The 20,877-nt window shown below is 41.9% G+C and overlaps 2 protein-coding genes across 5 annotated transcripts in view; one reads left to right on the top strand and one right to left on the bottom strand.

Annotated features, from left to right (window-relative positions):
• Positions 1-20,877, top strand: part of mybpc1 (myosin binding protein C1) — a 30,101-nt gene that overhangs the window by 2,024 nt on the left and 7,200 nt on the right. The window contains exons 2-31 of one of the 4 annotated variants that reach the window (XM_078787618.1): positions 755-781; positions 2,903-2,959; positions 5,141-5,188; positions 7,135-7,176; positions 7,578-7,619; positions 7,970-8,080; positions 9,808-9,956; positions 10,030-10,147; positions 10,226-10,274; positions 10,662-10,715; positions 13,959-14,125; positions 14,205-14,337; positions 15,842-15,850; positions 16,015-16,139; positions 16,208-16,313; positions 16,389-16,555; positions 16,631-16,796; positions 16,866-16,972; positions 17,040-17,176; positions 17,269-17,428; positions 17,502-17,606; positions 17,673-17,861; positions 18,003-18,137; positions 18,215-18,382; positions 18,458-18,546; positions 18,622-18,817; positions 19,756-19,895; positions 19,976-20,135; positions 20,200-20,336; positions 20,410-20,596. In XM_078787618.1, coding sequence (XP_078643744.1) covers positions 755-781; positions 2,903-2,959; positions 5,141-5,188; positions 7,135-7,176; positions 7,578-7,619; positions 7,970-8,080; positions 9,808-9,956; positions 10,030-10,147; positions 10,226-10,274; positions 10,662-10,715; positions 13,959-14,125; positions 14,205-14,337; positions 15,842-15,850; positions 16,015-16,139; positions 16,208-16,313; positions 16,389-16,555; positions 16,631-16,796; positions 16,866-16,972; positions 17,040-17,176; positions 17,269-17,428; positions 17,502-17,606; positions 17,673-17,861; positions 18,003-18,137; positions 18,215-18,382; positions 18,458-18,546; positions 18,622-18,817; positions 19,756-19,895; positions 19,976-20,135; positions 20,200-20,336; positions 20,410-20,596 — 3,480 coding nt within the window. Of the gene's footprint in view, positions 1-754; positions 782-2,902; positions 2,960-5,140; positions 5,189-7,134; positions 7,177-7,577; positions 7,620-7,969; positions 8,081-9,807; positions 9,957-10,029; positions 10,148-10,225; positions 10,275-10,658; positions 10,716-13,958; positions 14,126-14,204; positions 14,338-15,841; positions 15,851-16,014; positions 16,140-16,207; positions 16,314-16,388; positions 16,556-16,630; positions 16,797-16,865; positions 16,973-17,039; positions 17,177-17,268; positions 17,429-17,501; positions 17,607-17,672; positions 17,862-18,002; positions 18,138-18,214; positions 18,383-18,457; positions 18,547-18,621; positions 18,818-19,755; positions 19,896-19,975; positions 20,136-20,199; positions 20,337-20,409; positions 20,597-20,877 lie in introns of all 4 variants that reach the window. The other 3 variants (XM_058078379.2, XM_058078380.2, XM_078787617.1) reach the window with 3 other exon arrangements.
• Positions 1,353-20,877, bottom strand: part of LOC144894556 (uncharacterized) — a 28,167-nt gene continuing 8,642 nt past the window's right edge. The window contains exons 2-4 of the mRNA XM_078787659.1: positions 20,737-20,798; positions 3,098-3,133; positions 1,353-1,561 (exon numbers count right to left, since the gene is read on the bottom strand). Coding sequence (XP_078643785.1) covers positions 1,405-1,561; positions 3,098-3,133; positions 20,737-20,798 — 255 coding nt within the window. The 3' untranslated portion in view covers positions 1,353-1,404. The remainder of the gene's footprint in view (positions 1,562-3,097; positions 3,134-20,736; positions 20,799-20,877) is intronic.

Here is a 20,877-nt window from a genome sequence, read left to right as displayed (position 1 = left end):
CCAGCCTTGTCAGCTGCACTGGGAGACCTCGGCGGTAAAACAAAACCTTTCCGCACCCTCATTATCTCACCGCCATGAGGCAGACAAGCTCATTCTGGGCTGCATGATGCCACCCGGTAGGATTGCACTCGGGCGGCCAGGGACGCATTGTTTGGAAGCGAGGCGAGCCGTGTTGCGGCTAATTTTGGGGGGGCGCGGAATGCTGAGAGGGGAATCGTTACAAAAAAGCAGGGATATCCGAAGATGAGACGGCAACGGGAGAAAGTGACTGTCAAAAGACGACGCGCTGTCAGCACACGGAGCTGAGATCACGGCGCCGTTTTTGGTTCATGCTAACGATAAAGTCGTCAAAACTGAATCCCAACTTGACAATGGTCTCAATCTCAGATCGTGACCCTGAATTCCAAGGTTACGATCGTTTTGTTGGAGTCAAGAACTGGTAGAATTCCCAAAAATTCCACCTGTGTTTACACCAAACCAAACATCAGTCCTAAAACGACAAGTCAGTCCAGATGTTACACGATTCCCATCGCATACAAAAACCATCTCCTGTGGTTCTGTGCTCCACTAACCCACTAACAACCTGTTTCGGGTTTCGAATGTCGTATCTTGATACCGTTGTGTCCCGGCCCTCACAGTTGTGCTTCCATTAGCGTGTTTAGACCAGACCGATGGATAAGTGTTGAGTCACGGGGCCCCCTCGCACTACTCAGTAGAGGCCGCAGTAACTGATATCTTCATTTTCTTCCTTTAGATGAGACGCCAAACGGCCAACCGGAAGGTGAGTAGCCAACCCACAGACCTTAGACCCTACAACTTGTTGCATCTTGAGGGGGGGGGCTGCTAGCCCCCAGGAAACGTTGATTTAGATTCTAAAAAAAAAAAAAAAATTCTAGTTGGGGCTCAGAATGGAACCCTGTTGGACCCCATTTCTGATTTTTTCCCAAGAGATCACTTGAGTATACATCCTCAAGTTGAGGACCTCCAAGGTCTGATTCTTGTGGACAATATGGACGCACTATGGACGACCACGGGGCTGTCAGCATCTCTGACATTCCTCCCCCCCCCGCCAGTTGATCCCCGTCCTTGTTGTTTCAGCTGACACGCCGGGGCCGCCCCCGTGTGAGCAGAGGGGTTTTTTTTTGGCCGGGAGCCGGGATTTGACCTTGGAGATGCAGCATCTTGAGGCTCAGGCCGGTGGTCGGAGTGTTGAATGTTATCATCGGGGGGGGTGTCAAAATAAATTCTAATCACTGTTGGAAAAACGACCTGTTACCCCCCCCCCCAAAAAAATTATATGCTCCACATGACATCATCCAAAGCAAAGGCTAACACTTGCAAGTTAGCTAGTAGCTAGCAGTAGCATATGAGTGTGATGCATCTTGTCTCACAGGCTAGGATATGCTAGCAAGATGCTATCATGGTACTTACCATGTACTTGCTACATGTACTTACTTTTGAGTCCTTGTTGACACCACAGTGGATCCCCGCATTCTTGCGATTTCGCTTACACACCCCCGCAAATTTGTGGATTTTTGCCAGTTTTTTTTGCGTCCATTTCCTGTGGGTAAATGTAGAAATACATATTTTGTAAAATATGTGCAATACGTGTCTCACTGTTAAAAAAAGACCAACATTTTTATGAGAATATTTTTTCCTCAATCGGCAAGATTGTCCCGAGGCCTTGAATGCACCATAAGTGAGAACTCGTATGTAACTTCTACTCCGTGATTCAGATTCCTTAGTCGTGAGTACTTATATAACTACAGAGAACATACTAACTCCTTATTTCTAAAATCACAAGTACTTCAACTTGAAAGCAGGAAGTGAACAAAAAATATATATTTTTAAAGTAAAAAATAAAAAAATAATAAACTAAACTATATTAGGAAAGCAGGAAGTGAATGAAAAAAATTTTTAAGTGAAATTTTTTTTAACTATATTAGGAAAGCAGGAAGTGAACGAAAAATATATATATTTTTAAAAAGTAAAAAACCAAAATAAATTAAACTATATTAGGAAAGCAGGAAGTGAATGAAATTTTTTTCAAGTAAAAAAAAAAGTAAACTATATTATAAAAGCAGGAAGTGAACAAATGTAACAGTTACTGATTGTAAAAGTACCAGATGGAGGGAACTGATTGTGTGATGCATTCAATTGTGATGCATTCAATTGTAATTCAATTTTAAATTCAAATGAAATTAAACCATAACCATTACCATTACTTTGGTACATGACAAAAATAAATAAATAAATACACAAATAAAAAATTTATAAAATACATTAAAAATAAAAAAAAATAAAAAATTATATTATGAAAGCAGGAAGTGAACAAATGTAACAGTTACTGATTGTAAAAGTACCAGATGGAGGGGTAGGATTTAATAAGCTTTGCTTCTTCCTACTCCTTTTGGACATGTGGAACTGGGAACAGATTATGTGATGCATTCAATTGTAATCTGATGCATGTTCAAATGAAATTAAACCATTACCATATAGTATGTGTGTTCAACACGGGGGTGTCCAAAGGGCGGCCTGTAAAAAGCAGTCATTCTCGTGAGGATAAGCGGGTAGAAAATGAATGAATGAATGAAGAACGTGAAGTTATTACATTAAGAAAAAATAGCCTTAAAAAAATAGTTTTTTCACTGTATTTTCACTGTTGGCATCCTTGAAGCGTAATCGTGGTGAATAGCGGGGATCTATTGTTTATGTCTCAGTGCAAGCAGGGGAACTACATGTCAATTATTGGTGTGAGAATGCGGTGGACTCCACCCGTATCAGTTGTGTGTTTACCTGTCAGCAAGTGTGCCCAAGGTGTGTGTATTGTCTGTGTCGTTTGAGTGCGAGCTTTGTGCTCATCCAAATCCACCCGCCGCTGTATCTGTCACTGTATGCTCAGATAGTAATGGTGCCCCGCCCACACCTGAGATTTTCCTGGAGGTCTCTCCGCCCCCAGGTGGGTACACCCATTGACACCTTTCCCTGCCACAGTCACGCGCACATCACGTGTTGGTTTTTGAGTGTGCCACCACCCTTTTTTTTTTTTTGCTTTTGAATTGACTTTGTAAGGTTTGCATCTTTTTTTTCGTCTTACCGTGCTGATGTTGCTGCTGACCGCTGGCTCAGTCGTCTGTGAAGACATGTTAGACGTGTTAGACAGACGTGTTAGACAGGCGTGATGGAGGTGTTCTAGTGTAGCAGCAGACGGGTCAAGGAAAAGCCATCATCCCCAATCCTAGTGTGAAACATGAAGACGTGTTTTCTGTGCATTATAAAGAGAAAAACAGCTCGCAGGTGGGGAGCCGGACACACCTATCTCGACTATAAAGATAAGTCATGATGTGCTATATATATATATATATATATATATATATATCACTATATTGACACTTACTATGGTACCCATTATGTCATTGGATGGTCATATCACCTCCTACTTCGGTATGTGAAAACAAAAATTAAACTATATTAGGAAAGCAGGAAGTGAATGATAATTTTTTTTTAAAGTAAAAATAAAATAAATAATAAAAAATAGAAACTATATTAGGAAAGCAGGAAGAGAACGAAAAAAAAGTAAAAAGTAAAAAAAAAATATATAAACTATATTAGAAAAGCAGGAAGTGAACGATAAAACAAAATTTAAAGTAAAAATTAAATAAAAAATATAAACTATATTAGGAAAGCAGGAAGTGAACAAAAAAAAAGTAAAAAGTAAAAAAAATAAAAAATATAAACTATATTAGGAAAGCAGGAAGTGAATGATAAAACAAAATTGAAAGTAAAAATAAAATAAAAAATATAAACTATATTAGCAAAGCAGGAAGTGAACGAAAAAAAGTAAAAAGTAACAAAAATAAAAAATATAAACTATATTAGAAAAGCAGGAAGTGAACGATAAAACAAAATTTAAAGTAAAAATAAAATAAAAAATATAAACTATATTAGGAAAGCAGGAAGTGAACGAAAAAAGTAAAAACTAAAAAAAAATAAAAAAATATAAACTATATTAGGAAAGCAGGAAGTGAACGATAAAACAAAATTTAAAGTAAAAATAAAATAAAAAAATATATAAACTATATTAGGAAAGCAGGAAGTGAATGGAAAAAATCTAATTTAAAAAAGTAAAAAAAATATATATATATTTATAAACTATATTAAGAAAGCAGAAAGTGAACGAAATTTTTTTTCTTTTATGAAATTAAACCATTACCATTACCATAAAGCCCCCCCCCCCCCCAAAACATCCAAATATGTTCTATTGAAGTAACTGAGCTGTATATAAACCAGGCTACAGCCAACACGAAGAACTATTTTTCCGGCGTAGTGCCGCAGCATCTCACACCACTACATGAACGGATTACATATTAGCATGCTAAAACAACACACGCTTGGTCGCACATACACTTGATAAAAAAAATATATGGATTTTTATATGTATATTTCTGTATACTAACTGTTGCGTCATGGTGGTCAGATGTCTTTGAAAGAAGCCATGAGGAGTTTCTTTCTCTCGTTTTTTGGTTTCAATCGATCACACACAAAATAAATATAAGACAGTCAATCGGGAATCGGCAGATACTTGCTAGGTTTTGTTTTGCCGATGAAAAAGTTCCACGCTAACGGACACCAATCGGTACCGACCAGAGCACGTGCATTTCCGTGCATTGTTAGCTCCCTCATGCTAACTGTTTTTCTCATTAGAACACAGAAAAGGGATTATGGATCGCTTATGGATTGTGGATGATGGTCCAAATCCCCCAAAACATGCCCTTTTCCTTGAACTCTGGTTGAACTCTTGTTGAACTCTTGTTGGACGGACGCTACCATTTTACAGCCCAATAATCAAGACAATTGAGATAGCCGTGCAAGCGGTTCACAAGGTGAGTCACCAAAACGATTTGCTATAGCAACTTCCTGTTTGTTTGATTACCGACGAACGGCAGCTTCTTTGTGGGCATTGTGCACGTGTTTTTTCACGAGCCTGACTTGAACGCACACCATCACGGTTCCAGTTGTGCTGTCACGCTATCAGACACTCGCCAGGCCTTAAGATTTGGGCTTTGCTGTCAACATGGCGCGCCCCGCCTGCCAGCGTGTGGATAGGTGGGTCTATTTGTCAATGAAGCCTTTATTGCAGATGACGACGCTGTTGCAGCCGCTAGTCCGCCCCCGACACCTCATGCAGGTTGGTACCCGATATGTCTCCTTGTCACCTTTTTTTCACCCCCACCCGGCTGACGGAGCGCCAATCATCTCGTCAGGAGAATCAGTAGGTAACGGTAGATTCCCAAGCTAGTCGAGACGCTGCTCAGTGGAGAATCTAAGTAGACAAATATTGCGTGTTTGAGTGCAAAATACCTGAAGTGGGAACGAGTCAGTCTCGAGGAAAGGCATGCAGGCTCAAGTCAGGTCTCAAGTGAAGACAGGTCAAAGTCATAGTCTTGGGATTTTCAAGTCCTTACAAGTCCTAAGCACTCCAAAATAAAGGAAAAGTGTACTTCTTCCATCCACAACAGACATTTATTTGTTTGTTATAGAGATATAAAAACAGCTAAAAAAAGAGTCAAGTCTCAAGTCAAGACAGGTCAAAGTCATAGTCTTGAGATTTTCCGGTCTTTACAAGTCGTAAGTACTGATCAGTGTCTCCAAAATAAAGGAAAAGTGTACTTCTTCCATCCACAACATCTTATGTGTGTTATAGAGATATAAAAACAGCTAAAAAAAAGTCAGGTCTCAAGTCAAGTCAAAGTCATAGTTTTGAGATTTTCCGGTCCTTACAAGTCCTAAGCACTGATCAGTGTCTCCAAAATAAAGGAAAAGTGTACTTCTTCCATCAAAAACAGACTTTTATCTGTGTGTTATAAAGATATAAAAACAGCTAAAAAGAGTCAAGTCTCAAGTCAAGACAATTCAAAGTCATAGTCTTGGGTTTTTCCAGTCCTTACAAGTCCTAAGCACTGATCAGTGTCTCCAAAATAAAGGAAAAGTGTACTTCTTCCGTCCACAACATCTTATCTGTGTGTTATAAAGATATAAAAACAGCAAAAAAAGAGGCAGCTAAGAATGCACATAATGGGACACACTTATTTCACCAAGAAAACCTTCGGAAAAAAACTCCAAAAAGCGCCAACAAGGCTCCATTTCTATCACCTGCAGATCAAGCACATTGGTATGAATATTGTTATTATCATTGCTACACCCAAGAACTACGTTACCGTTGTAGTGACACCTCACCTCACCTTCCCGATGCCTCAGGGTGCTAGCCAAAAGGTAACGCTACATATCGGAGCCTTCACCTCTGCTGCTGTCATTTTGGATTTAGTGCTAGCTGTAGCGTTTGTTTCGTTTTTGCAATGTGAAATCAACATAATACTCAAGGTACGACTTATCATCATCAATGTACCCGTTACTACATGCTAGCTATAGCATTGATAGAAAGGCAGAAAACCTTGCTGGAGCTTTTCAGAGTTCTTTTAGTAGCTGCCTTGCTAGGTCCCATGAGTTGTGTCCCATTACGTGCATTCATTAGCTGAGTCTATTTTTACCTCTTCTGATATCTTTAGAACACACAATAAAGAAAAAGACATGTGTTCATGTCTGACATAATACTTGGAATACTCAAATGAAAATGGAAAGTATTTTCAAGTCATCAGAGTCGAGTCCGGAGTCAAGTCCCTGAGTCATTGAAGTCGAGTTTCAAGTCTTTGGTGACGTTGTTAAGTCGAGTCCGCAACTCTGCCATACACAGCATAGCATACAGCACAGCTAGCATGGCTTGTGTTCTCCTTCCGGACTGTCCCAGCGGGGTTATACTGCATGTCAAATATGGACATAAAGTACATGCAGTAGTAACAGGAAGTGTGTGTGTAACACCCCAACACATCCAAAGCCTTTTATTTCAAAAAGGCAGTGATGTGATGTTGATATTAAACGATAATTACCTTAGCATGGATGCTATTAAGTCGATTTAACTCGATACAGGGCAACATAAAATGAACTTAACTTGTTTTTAATGGTTGTTTTAACCTGATAAGAAATAACTTTCTCGCTGGTGGGCATCGACGCCTTCTATCCCAACGTTCCATGAGTTTTCCCTGATGGTTTTCCATGATGACTGTGCTTTCTTCACAGAGGACGCCAATTCTCTCAAGAAACTCTCAATTGAGCTGCCTAGTAAGACACCTCTGTCAAATCCTATACCAGCGTTCTGTACCTCCGACCAAAGCGGTCGAATTCCCTAAATCACTAAATCCAAATCCGAGCGTATAGGAGATATTTTGGCACATATGCTTTGGTGTGTTTGGAAAACAAAAAAAAAGGTTTGCTAGTTAGCCTTACAACGGCGACAAATGTCCTTGCTAACAAATTAACAACACTTGAATTAACTTGAATTATACTTTCTATGTTTACTTCCTTTCTTCCTTTCTTCATTCAAGCTGCAGACACGGTCCAATTCCCAAACTTGCTCCAAACTAATCGCTTGGCTTTGTTGGTATTGGTGTGTGCCTGCTAGCGCGGACTTTACAGTACTATTCCCGCCAATATGCTGTAAATCTCTCTTTGTTTTTATTTAGATGATAGCGTCCCTGTTACAGCCATGGGGAGAAAAGACTCAGGTAATTGAAAGGGAGAAGCAGTTCCTTAGAGTATACATTTTGTACACGTAGGATGCATAGCAGTCACGTAACAAAGTCTTCCTTTATCCTTGTTGGACCTCATATAAAGTAAGTCTTTACCCTTTTTGTGTGTTGCCTCATGTCGACTTCATGCTTTCAATGTTGCAAAATTGCTTAAGTGTGGAAATGCGTCCCGGTGTGCGTCTTTGTGTCCGTCTGTGCCGAGAGACTAAACGGTACAAAATAATCAAAAACCAAAAATAATCATGTCTAGTTCCCCATTTTGAAAAAAAAAAAAAAGGGAAGCACTGTCGCACTGTTTCACGTGTGTGTTTGTCCTCAACGACCAGTGTGGTCTCTGGGAGAGTCCCAGGCCCCGGAGGAACTGGACAAGCCCATTGAGACCCCGCCGCTGTCCACACTGCTCACGGAGAAACCCCAGAGCGGAGCAGTGGCAGTCGGTAAGCACGGAGACCAGTCGGGAATGATGGAAAACCGACTCAGGGTCGGATATGAATAGTTGCCTGCTCGTACTCCAACCAACTTATGGCCAGAAATGGTATGACGCAACAAAAATGCTAAGGTGGTCTGGAGCCACGTTTACATGAGGAGTTTCTCTTTCCCAATGACCTTTCCCAAAGCTATGGTATCCATGGAAAGGAATATTCCAATCGCGTGTCTACATGCGCCGCTATAATCAACCACAATAGAACACGCACACACACACGACAACACACACTAAAACACACACACACTAGAACACACACTAGAACAGACACTAGGACATACTAGAACACACACTAGAACACTTGAACAGACACTAGAACACACTAGAACAGATACTAGAACTTACTAGAACAGACACTAGAACACACTAGAACAGACACTAGAACATACTAGAACAGACACGAGAACACACTAGAACAAACACTAGAGTACGAGAACACACTAGAACAGACACTAGAACAGACACTAGAACAGACACTAGGACATACTAGAACACACACTAGAACACTTGAACAGACACTAGAACACACTAGAACAGATACTAGAACATACTAGAACAGACACTAGAACACACTAGAACAGACACTAGAACATACTAGAACAGACACGAGAACACACTAGAACAGACACTAGAGCACGAGAACACACTAGAACAGACACTAGAACAGACACTAGAACAGACACTAGAACACACTAGAACACACATTAGAAGACACTACAACACATACTAGAACAGACACTAGAACACACAGTAGAACAGACACTAGAACACACTAGAACAGACATTAGAAGACACTACGACACATACTAGAACAGACACTACATAGAACACATACTAGAACAGACACTAGAACACACACTAGAACAGACACTAGAACACGAGAACACACTAGAACAGACACTAGAACACACTAGAACGGACACTAGAACACATACTAGAACACAGTAGAACAGACATTAGAAGACACTCGAACACATACTAGAACAGACACTAGAGCACGAGAACACACTAGAACAGACATTAGAACACACTAGAACACACACTAGAACACAGTAGAACAGACATTAGAAGACACTAGAACACACTACAACACATACTAGAACACAGTAGAACAGACATTAGAAGACACTAGAACACACTAGAACACAGTAGAACAGACAGAAGACACTAGAACACACTACAACACATACTAGAACAGACACTGGAACACACTAGAACAGACACTAGAACACACTACAACACATACTAGAACACAGTAGAACAGACATTAGAAGACACTAGAACACACTAGAACACACAACAACACATACTAGAACACAGTAGAACAGACATTAGAAGACACTAGAACACATACTAGAACACACTACAACACATACTAGAACAGACACTAGAACACACTACAACACATACTAGAACACACTACAACACATACTAGAATACAGTAGAACAGACACTAAAAGACACTAGAGCACACTAGAACACAGTAGAACCAGAATAGTCAAGGGGGCATGCCCAGTAAAACGTAAACACCAACATCACGTGATACCGACTTCCTCCAGTTTTTCTTCCACTTGTTGGAATAACTCCGTATTGACAGTTTTTCCAAACTTTCAATTGTAACATTTGGGTCCATGTATACGTGGCTTTTGTTAACAACGTTGTTCCTGCTGTCCGACAAAGGCGGGGACATCACCTTTGTCGCCAAGGTGGAGGCCAAAGATCTTCTCCGCAAACCCACGATCAAGTGGTTTAAGGGGAAGTGGATGGACTTGGCCAGCAAGACGGGGAAGCACTTGCAGCTCAAAGAGACCTTTGACCGTGTCACCAAGGTACCACCATCCGAGAGAACAAGAATCCCGTTTCCGCGGCCCAAATCAGTGACCCAAAATCCCCTCCTTCCAGGTCCACACGTTTGAGATGCACATCATCAAGGCCAAAGAGAACTATGCAGGGAATTACAGATGTGAGGTGACCTACAAGGACAAGTTCGATAGCTGCTCATTTGACCTGGAAGTGAAAGGTTTGTCAAAACAGGAAGTGTGTCTCACAGGAAACGCAGACGACAAACAAATGATTGTGTTTGGTTTCTGTCTCCTAGAAGCCGGAACATCTCACAATATTGACATCAGATCAGCTTTCAAAAGAAGGTAATGAAGGAATGCCCCTAACAAGTCGAGCGTTCCTCGGAAAAAATAGTATATTCCGTATGTAGAAGGGCACCTGATTCCGGAAGTATCATCAACCATCCAAACACCCTCAAACAATGTGTCTGGAAAGCAATGCAAAGCATCCCGGTACGTTCCCAGTCGGAGTAACGTCACCTGGGACACGACTGCAAACGTCTTACACAAAACGACTTTTTTCAAGACTTAATATTGACTTTTGTGTAAGCACCAATCACCTGTTAGCCCTGAGCTAATAGAATGATTGAGCGTTTTTTTTTTGCTTTGCGTTGCTCTTTTAGCATTGTTTCCTAGTGACTGTTTCATCTTTTGATTCAATCTTCATTAATCTCTCCTTGTTAACAACAGCAGTGAAGGCCAAGAAGATGCAGGGGAGCTTGACTTTAGTGGTCTCCTTAAACATAGGTGAGAATCGCATCATCCCCCGCCTGAGTGGATGTTGCCCCCTCCAGTACTCGTTCACATTGTGGACATGCTTCTTCTCGCTTTGCTTCAAATATGATGAGCCGACTCGAGAAACGATACAAGCAGTTGGTGTTTGCGAAATACAAGGATGAAGAGTCTTCAACCAGTCATGATGTGCTATATATATATATCACAAAAATATATATATTAAAAATATAATAATAATATATTAAAATAATATTAAAAAATAATATATATTATATTTTTATATAATAATATTTAAAAATTAAATAAGAAAAATAATAAAATAATAATAAAATTAAAAAAACTGAAACTATACTTGGAAAGCAAAAAGTGAACAAATGTAACAGTTACTGATTGTGTGTGGAAATATAACTATAAAAGCAATCTTCACTCGCTATAAATGTACTGCAAAAAAGACCAGTAAGGATAATTCATCATGCCGCCTACACAGAACATACTAACTCCTTATTTCTAAAATGACAAATACTTCAACTTACTGATATAGTTCATCTTCAAACAGCTAAAATAATGCATAAGGCTAAAAAAATAAGCAATTAGCTAAAAATGTCATCCAATACTTCTCTACAAGAGAGGAGAAATATGATCTTAGGGAAGAAGTACATTTGAAACACTTATATGCTGGGACTATGTTAGCGTTAGCGTAGCATTTCAGTATGTGGAATCAAACTATGGAATGGATTGAGTAAGGAAATCAAACATTGCACAGCGATGAGCCAATTCAAGAAACAATACAAGCAGTTGATGTTTGCTAAATACAAGGATGAAGAGTCTTCAACCAGTCATGATGTGCTATAATATATATCACTATATTGACAGTTGCTATGGTACCCATTATGTCATTGGATGGTCATATCACCTTGTACTTCGGTATGTGACCAAAATAAAAAAAATTAATTAATTAAAATTTAATTAAATTAAACTAAATTAAACTAAAATAAACTAAATTAAATGTAATAAAATTAAACTAAATTAAAAAAAACTTAAACTATATGAGGAAAGCAGGAAGTGAACAAATATAACAGTTACTGATTGTAAAAGTACCAGATGGAGGGGTAGGATTTAATAAGCTTTGCTTCTTCTTACTCCTTTTGGACATGTGGAACTGGGAACTGATTATGGGATGCACTCAATTGTAATCTGATGCATGTTCAAATGAAATTAAACCATTACCATTACAATATTTGAGGAATAGCATTGACAAAATGCGGCTATTTGATTAGCTTCTCAGTCTAATCTACTTTGGTTGCTCGGCAATGATATCTACTTGAGTTCACGCTAACGCAAAGCCTAATAAGTTATCCATTTATTTTTGGGCTTGTCTCTTCTTCTCCCCTACATATTCAGACATCAAAGGTTAGTAGAGTGAATACCGTAGGTAGTAAAACGATTAGACCTTACTGCGGGTGAGTACCGTAATCCTGTAGAATTCCCAGCATGACGTGTAGCTCCAACAATGAAGAGTGTTGGCCTACTGTAGTTTGGTAACACTTCATTTGAAAGCAGCATTCCGCACGGCTCCCCCTCTGCGGTCTGCAATGATGGAAATAGTCCTTGGTACTGTTTTGGATCATTAACGACACGCAAGGGAGCCATCGGGAAATGATGCATTAAATAGTGTTATCGCTACATTGTCATTTTATTTCCAGTGAGAAATACAAGACAAATAAAACCATGTTTATTTTGGCCATTCTGAAAATAAACACATGGAAAAACCGCAAATGAAATAATACTTTTTATCCTTTTCCCACTTGCTACCTTTCAGACATTTGCAAAAATGTCAATGAAAGAACTGACTGCATGTCGTAATGAAGACTACACTAAAGGTGCAGGGCAACCTGTCCACTAACCCGGATCTCACCAAAACAATCTAACAGACTCCTCCATGGTCTAACACTGTCCAAGCATCCCAACATTCATCAATGGAATTAGACTTAAACAAAGGGATGGGCCAAATAGAAGCAGGCATAAACTGGAGAACTCCAAACTTCGGGTACTAGGTACTAGAGAATACAACAGCAGTCATCCAAAAGTGACAAGGTACTGACTAGGGTTGGGCATCTAGTCCCGAGCGTTCACAGGATCAGCATAATTACCGTCGACACATTCACGGTTTGGAGTACCTTGCCTTTGACAAGCTATGCCGGACTTCCTGTAACAGTCAGAATCCGGGAAGTATGCCTTGGTATGCCTCCAGACCTTCACAGGTCTTTAACGCTTGGCTTTGAAACCGTACTGTAGATCATGACCGACTGGTCGCGAAAATATTGGAAAACTGGAGAACCACAAACTTCAGGTACTAGGGAATACAACAACAGTCATTCAAAACTGACTAGGTACTGACTAGGGTTCGGCATCGAGTCCCGAGCGTCCACAGGACAGGAATATTTCTGTATTTGCAACGCAATGTTCACACATTCACGGTGTGGAGTACCTTGCCTTTGACGAGCTATGCTGGACTTCCTCTAACAGTCAGAATCTGGGAAGGTGGTACCTCCTTCACAGGTCTTTAACGCATGGTTTTGAAACCGTACTGTAGATCAAGACCGGGCTGGTCACGAAAATAGTGGAAAACTGGAGAACCACAAACTTTGGGTACTAGGTACTTGGGAATACAACAACAGTCATTCAAAACGGACTAGGTACTGACTAGGGTTGGGCATCGAACCACAAACTTTGGGTACTAGGTACTAGGGAATACCTACTAGTGAGTACCTTGCCTTTGACGAGCTATGCCGGACTTCCTGTAACAGTCAGAATCTGGGAAGTCACACCATACCTTGTACGTTAGTTATCAATTCACGGAAAAGGTCAGACATTCCAAAGCATCAGAATCCAGAATCATTAGGAAGCGGAATTGGCGGAATTGTTCAAATCCAAAGGATGCCCAACCGTTGCACCGACAGCCGCGATCCCACAAAGCAGGTCCGCAAAGAAGCATGAACATGGGAGGAAACAAAAGTACACCGAATGTTCATCTCCAGGATGGAATTCCACGCAGATAAGCAGATCCCATGAAGCCCATCCCTTTGTGTGACATGTCCTGAGGAATGTGAGGCAAAAAGAAACCAAACTATACTGACTATCTTCAGAAGAACCTCTTGCCAAGTTCGGGTTCATGACTATCTCCTCAGGACATGTTGCAAACCCCATCCAATGACTTGTTTCCTCACATCCTGTCCAAATATCCGACATTACCAGGGAACATAAGCAGCAGGACGATACCCCTGAGGTGGACGTGTGGGAGATTCTCAAGAACGCCCGCCCGGATGAGTACGAGAAGATAGCATTCATGTACGGCATCACAGATCTGCGTGGTCTGTTGCGGAGGATGAAGAAGATCCCCAAAGAAGAGAAGAAGAGCGAAGGTAAAGATGGTCACCTGGAATTTGTTATTCATTCATCTGAGGAATCTGAACTCCAGTTTCTGAACATTCCTTTTCACAGCATTTGCAAAGAAGCTGGATCCCGCTTATCAGGTTGATAAAGGAGGAAAGATCCGCCTTGTCGTGGACCTGGCTGACCCCACAGTCGACCTGAAGTGGTACAAAAACGGACAAGAAATCCGTCCGAGTCCCAAGTATGTGACAATATTTGCATATTGGTTGTGAATCGTTCATGTTGTTTCCCTTTAAAAACTGAACAAATGAAGTGCATTTCATACAATGCCTTTCATTTGTGGAAATGTCCTTCTCCTACCAGTTGTCTTACCTGCATCTTCTCCGCTCTAATGTGGCTCCAAGCCGACAGCAAAAGGCTGTGAAAATTGCAGCGGAGCTACATTTGTGTGATCATCACAAAGGACTTGCCTAAGTGCCCTTTGTGTGCCTCCGTACAGGGAAAAGGTGGTACCTCCTTCACAGGTCTTTAACGCATGGCTTTGATACCGTACTGTAGATCATGACCCAGTAGATCATCGACACGCCTCGCCGCTCTACAGGCAGAGGTTAAGAGCGAGGGAACGACAGACCGCAGTATTATTGCACGTGGCTAAAAAAAAAATCGGCCTTTAAGGCAAAACTATAACTCCATAGACTCAACTCAATAGTTCTGGTTTGTTCATGCAGCCGACGCCACAACCCCCCACAAGATCCAGAACAGTAGGGGTGTCCAAAGTGTGGCTCAGGGTCCATCCGCGGCGCGTTTGTCATTGCATCATCGGAAGTGGTAGATATCGCGCAGGTTCACGGCCGAGACCAGGGATCTTGGTCTCAAAACGTTTGGTGACCACGGCTTAGATGATAACAGAGAGAAAATAAGTTTGTTTTTTCAAAGAATACTGCTCCAAAAGGGCTGCACAGCGGGTTAGGGTTAGCATAGCTAGTGTAGTTAGCGTAGTTAGCGTAGTTATTGTCGTTTGTGTAGTTAGCGTAGTTAGCATAGTTAGTGTAGTTAGCGTAGTTAGCATAGTTAGTGTAGTTAGCGTAGTTAGCGTAGTTATTGTAGTTTGTGTAGTTAGCGCAGTTATTGTAGTTTGTGTACTTAGTGGAGTTAGCGCAGTTATTGTTGTTTGTGTAGTTAGCGTAGTTATTGTCGTTGGTGTAGTTAGTGTAGTTAGCGTAGTTAGTGCAGTTATGTTAGCATAGGGTAGTTAGCGTAGTTATTGTAACTTGTAGTTAGCGTAGTTTGTGTAGTTAGTATAGTTAGCGTAGTTCCCAAGGCTTGGCACTCCAATAAATAAATAAACGACTGGGAATCCGACCATGGTTCATCGGCCTGCCGGGTAAACTAAACTTTGTGTGAAAGAGTAAGAGACGCATCGCATACATTAGATCCCATTGTCGGCTTGTAGTACGAAATCCTACGTGTCAAAGCCATGCCAAGCTAAAGCCATCTGGGAGGCTATTGCTGTTTTCTGGCTTCATCTGCTGGACTTCCTTCCTTCCAAAAAAAAAAGCACTCGTTCTCTTGGTTGTAACATGGTTGACTACGTCCTCTACCCCCCCAGGCATGACGTCTCTCTGTCTATGTCTGTCTGTCATGTCATGTCATGATGCTCCTTCCTGTCTGCCATAATCACTTCCTGTACACCCCCTGTGCTCTGGTCCCATTCTGGCTCCATCCAACCAATCGCTGACCTTAAGTCAAAGGAAGTAAGTCCATTCGTCCAGCTCCATCTTTCCTGTTCTGCGTTCCAGTGTGTCTGGTCTTGATGTAAAATGCATGAGGAGGTTGCTGAGAGTGAAAGTTGTTCAAGCAAGTTGGGGATGGGGCTGCGGGTGATGATTCCAAGGCGTAACAAGTGGATCCCGTTTAGGTATATATTTGAGCATAAGGGCACGCAAAGGATTATGGTCATCAACAACTGCACCCTAAACGACGACGCTGCCTATTCTGTGGCTGCAGGAGATGAGAAGTGCTCCACGGAGCTGTTTGTCAAAGGTAGCGTGAAGAACCGTAACACAGTTAAACTCCTTTGATGGGTCACTGCAAGCCTTTCTGAATTGTAGAGTTACCGGTTAAGATCGTCAAGGGAATTGAGCCCGTGAAGACCACCGTGAACGAGCGCATTGAGCTGGAGTGCGAGGTGTCGGAGGAAGGCGCTCAGGTCAAATGGTAAGAAAACCTTAGCAAGAAAGTCAAGTGAACATAAAGATCCGTCGGCGCTCACTGTTCCCGTTTTTCCTTCAGGATGAAGAATGGCGTTGAGATCCCAACAGGGGTTCGATCCAGATATCGAGTCAAGTGCGAGGGAACCAAACACATGCTGGTGATTGATGACGCCTCCTTGGAAGACACCGGGACATACTCCATCATGGCTACCGGAGGAACATCCGAAGGTCACATACAGGTTGACCGTACGTAATTACCGTTACCGTTAGCATAGCTTTGTTCCGCTCAGCTCTGTGAGATTAACCCGCTCCATGAACTAGTAAAACCGCTGAAGATCCATCAGGACCTGCAGGACATCAAAGTGATGCTTGGTCAGCCTCTGAAGCTTCACTGCGAGATCTACCCTGGCAACGTTCCAGGTCGATGGTACAGGAACGGACAACTCATCCAGGCCAACGACCGCATCAACATCATACACAAGAATAAGTACGACCTCATTTTGTCGCGTGTGTCCCGATATTGCTTTCCGGGATCTAACACGGATTGGATTTTCAGGGTTCATGAACTTTCAGTTCAAACTAGCTCCCTTCATGACTCTGGAGATTACACCTTTGTACCTGAGGGCTACTCCCAAAGCCTATCTGCCAAGGTTCACGTCATAGGTACTTTCCGATAAACTTTAAATCGTAACAAGATCTTGCACGAGATGTTGCTTGTTCTTTTTTCTAGATCCTCCAAGGGTGCACCTGGAAGGACTGAACTTCCCAGATAACACCGTGACAATTGTAGCAGGAAACAAGCTTCGCTTAGAGATCCCCATCAGCGGAGAACCAGCTCCAAGGGTGGTGTGGATGAAGGGGGAAAGGGTCTGTGTCAAAATTTGGTCTTTTGGTCTTCTGGTCTGTGACGTCAGTCAGACTCCGGTATTGATCGTGATGTCCACGCACATCTCCCTCAGGTCATTCTCGAGTCCGGCCATCGCGTTCGAGCTGAAACTTATGTCGACCAAACAAGTCTGACAATTGAAATCACAGAACGAGAGGACACAGGAAACTACAAAATAGTCCTTCAAAACGAGGCTGGTGAGGCCACGGCTAGCATCAAATTAAAAGTCGTCGGTAAGACATCGCAGAACTCGATGTGTCGCATATTTTCATGTTCAAATCCCTACATTAACTTCTCTTCCGGCAGACATCCCTGATGCTCCAGACGCTCCTTTGGTGCCGGTAATAGGAGGTGATTGGTGCTCTATGACGTGGGAGATTCCCAAATATGACGGCGGTTCGCCGATTTTAGGTAAATTTCCCGACTAACCTCAAAGTTTCACACGGCAACAAACAAAGTAACGATTGTCGTTCGTAGGGTACTTCATCGAGCGAAAGAAGAAGCAGAGTTCACGATGGATGAGAATTAACTTTGACCTGATCAAAGAAACTTCCTATGAACCCAAGAAGATGATTGAAGGCGTTCCGTATGAAGTACGGATATTTGCCGTCAATGCCATTGGGGTGTCCAAACCGAGTGAACCGTCCAAAGCCTTTACTCCCCTTGGTGAGAACCGTGAAATGCTTCCTTTAAGGTCCACTATGTGTCCAGGACAACGGATCAAGCTTCCATTGATTGGCAGTTGTTATTTGATCTTTTCCTGTCAAAAAAACAAATGTCTGATCAGTAATATTGGTGTCTTCCAAGCTGTGACCAGTGAACCCACGATGCTGGTCGTGGACGACGTGACCGACACAACAGTGACCGTGAAGTGGCGTCCACCTGAAACCATCGGAGCCGCTGGGCTTGATGGCTATTTAGTGGAGTACTGCCTTGAAGGAAGTACGGAAACCGAACAGAAAGCCAAGGAATTATTGGTAATCTACCATTTTTACATCTGGTTTGATTTCTGCCAACAGCCGAAGACTGGAAAACAGCTAACGACGAACTGGTAGAGAAGACCAAATACACCATCACCGGACTGACACCTGGGTCCAAAATTTTAGTTCGAGTCAAAGCCATCAACGCCGCCGGAGCCAGCGCCCCGCGGACAATTCAGCACTCGATTCTTGTCAAAGAAGTCATCGGTAAGCTCAACAGTTCAACACCGTAACCCCCACGAAAACAAACGTATGTAATGAATCTGGTGGTACGCCTCACAGAACCACCCAAGATCCGTGTCCCCCGACACTTGAAGCAAACCTATACCCGAAGAGTTGGAGAAGCGGTCAACATTGTGGTGCCCTTCATGGTAAAAGACTAATCAATGACCACAAAACATTTGCATCTTCGCTAATAATGTCTCACCCGTGACATCGTCCCCTAGGGCAAACCAAGGCCGAAGGTCACCTGGCTGAAGGACGGTAACCCCATAGATCCCGCTCATGTCAGCATCCGCAACACAGACTGCGATAGCATCATTTTCATCCGTAAAGCCGAGCGCAGTCACTCTGGGAAGTACGACATGAAGGTCCAGGTTGAAAACCACGTGGACACGGCCGTGATGGACATACAAATCATAGGTGAGGGAGTCAAATGTGCAAAGACACCATTTTCAAATGCTAATGTTTCATTTTGCAAAAAAAAAAGGTCAGTAAGGATAATTCATTATGCCGCCTGCAGAGAACATACTAACCCCTTATTTGTAAAATCACAAATACTTCAACTTGCTGATATAGTTCATCTTCAAACAGCTAAAATAATGCACAAGGCTAAAAATAACCAATTAGCTAAAAATGTCATCCAATACTAAATAATGAATAAAAATAAAAACATTTAATTATTTAAATTGTAATTTTAATTAAAATAAAAAAAAAACTTAAACTATATTTGGAAAGCAGGAAGTGAACAAATGTAACAGTTACTGATTGTAAAAGTACCAGATGGAGGGGTAGGATTTAATAAGCTTTGCTTCTTCCTACTCCTTTTGGACAATACTAAATAATGAATACTAAATAAAAATAAAAACATTAAATTATTTTAATTAAAATGAAAATATAATAGGAAAGCAGGAAGTGAACAAATGTAACAGTTACTGATTGTAAAAGTACCAGATGGAGGGGTAGGATTTAATAAGCTTTGTTTCTTCCTACTCCTTTTGGACAATACTAAATAATGAATACTAAATAAAAATAAAAACATTAAACTATTAAAATTAAAATTAAAATTAAAATTAAAATTAAAATTAAAATTAAAATTAAAATTAAAATTAAAATTAAAATTAAAATTAAAATATATTAGGAAAGCAGGAAGTGAACAAATGTCACAGTTACTGATTGTAAAAGTACCAGATGGAGGGGTAGGATCTGGAAGGGGTAGGAAGCTTTGCTTCTTCCTACTCCTTTTGGAAAATACTAAATAATAAATACTAATACTTTTGGACATGTGGAACTGGGAACTGATTATGTGATCTGATGCATGTTCAAATGAAATCAAACCATTCCCATTTTCCCATTGTTAGATCTCCCCGGGCCCCCCCAGTGTGTGACAATTGAGGACGTATGGGGAGAAAATGTGGCTCTGAGCTGGACGCCCCCACGAGATAACGGCAATGCACAGATAACAGGCTACACCATTCAGAAGGCGGACAAGAAAACAATGGTACATTCCGAAACACAGTCGTCCATCATGGACATCACGGTAGCATGTAGCATTGACATGTTTGGACCTTCTGGATGTAGGAGTGGTACACATGCATCCAGCACTACCATCGCACCTTCATCGCCATCACTGAACTGGTGGTCGGGAACGAGTACTACTTCAGGGTCTTCTCGGAGAACATGTGCGGTCTCAGTGAATCGGCCACCCAAACCAAGAAAAGCGCCCTCATCGTCAAAGAAGGTAGGACTCATCGATATCTCGATATCGCTAAGGATCGTCCACAACCTTTATCGTCCCACCAAAGGCATGCAGGTGAAAATTCCCGAGTACAACGACCACGACTTCAACGAGGCGCCCAAGTTCACACAGCCGCTGATTAACACGTTCGCCATCGCCGGCTACAACGCCACTCTCAACTGCAGCGTGCGTGCTAACCCCAAGGTAGGTGAAGAACCCATCCGAAAAAGGAATCTAAGCGTGGTACTGGTGCTGATGCTTGTGTATCCGCCCGCAGCCCAAGGTCACCTGGATGAAGAACAAGATAACCATCCTGGACGACCCGCGATACCGCATGTTCAGCAACCAAGGCGTGTGCACCCTGGAGATCAGGAAGCCCAGCCCTTACGATGGCGGCATGTACACCTGCAAGGCCATCAACGACTTGGGGGAGGCCCAGGTGGAGTGTAAGCTGGAGGTTAAAGGTCAGTGTGGACCTGGGTGAGGGTACTGTGTTAGTCTGGCACCTCTTTGGGTTTTTGGTCTCCCTAAGCTTCATGGAAGTGAAAACAAACATCATCGTTGACTTATGGATGGTGTCAAGCGGGGGTCTCCAACCACTTACCTGGGGGCTGCTGGAGGTAGAGTCCGGGCGGCATCGAGTATTCCATCTGGACCCTCTTTGGACTAAGTGGCAAACAAACAACAAGGGAAGCCATGAGCTGTAGTCAGCCATAAGTGATAGCAATATAATACTGTGGCGCTC

This window comes from Doryrhamphus excisus, linkage group LG2, assembly GCF_037039965.1.
Source record: "Doryrhamphus excisus strain RoL-2023G ecotype Guam linkage group LG2, RoL_Dexc_Guam_v1.1, whole genome shotgun sequence".
In the NCBI taxonomy this organism is placed as follows: Eukaryota; Metazoa; Chordata; class Actinopteri; order Syngnathiformes; family Syngnathidae; genus Doryrhamphus; species Doryrhamphus excisus.
The sequence above is the reverse complement of the archived record's forward strand: the minus strand, read 5'-3'. Positions and strand labels throughout refer to the sequence as shown.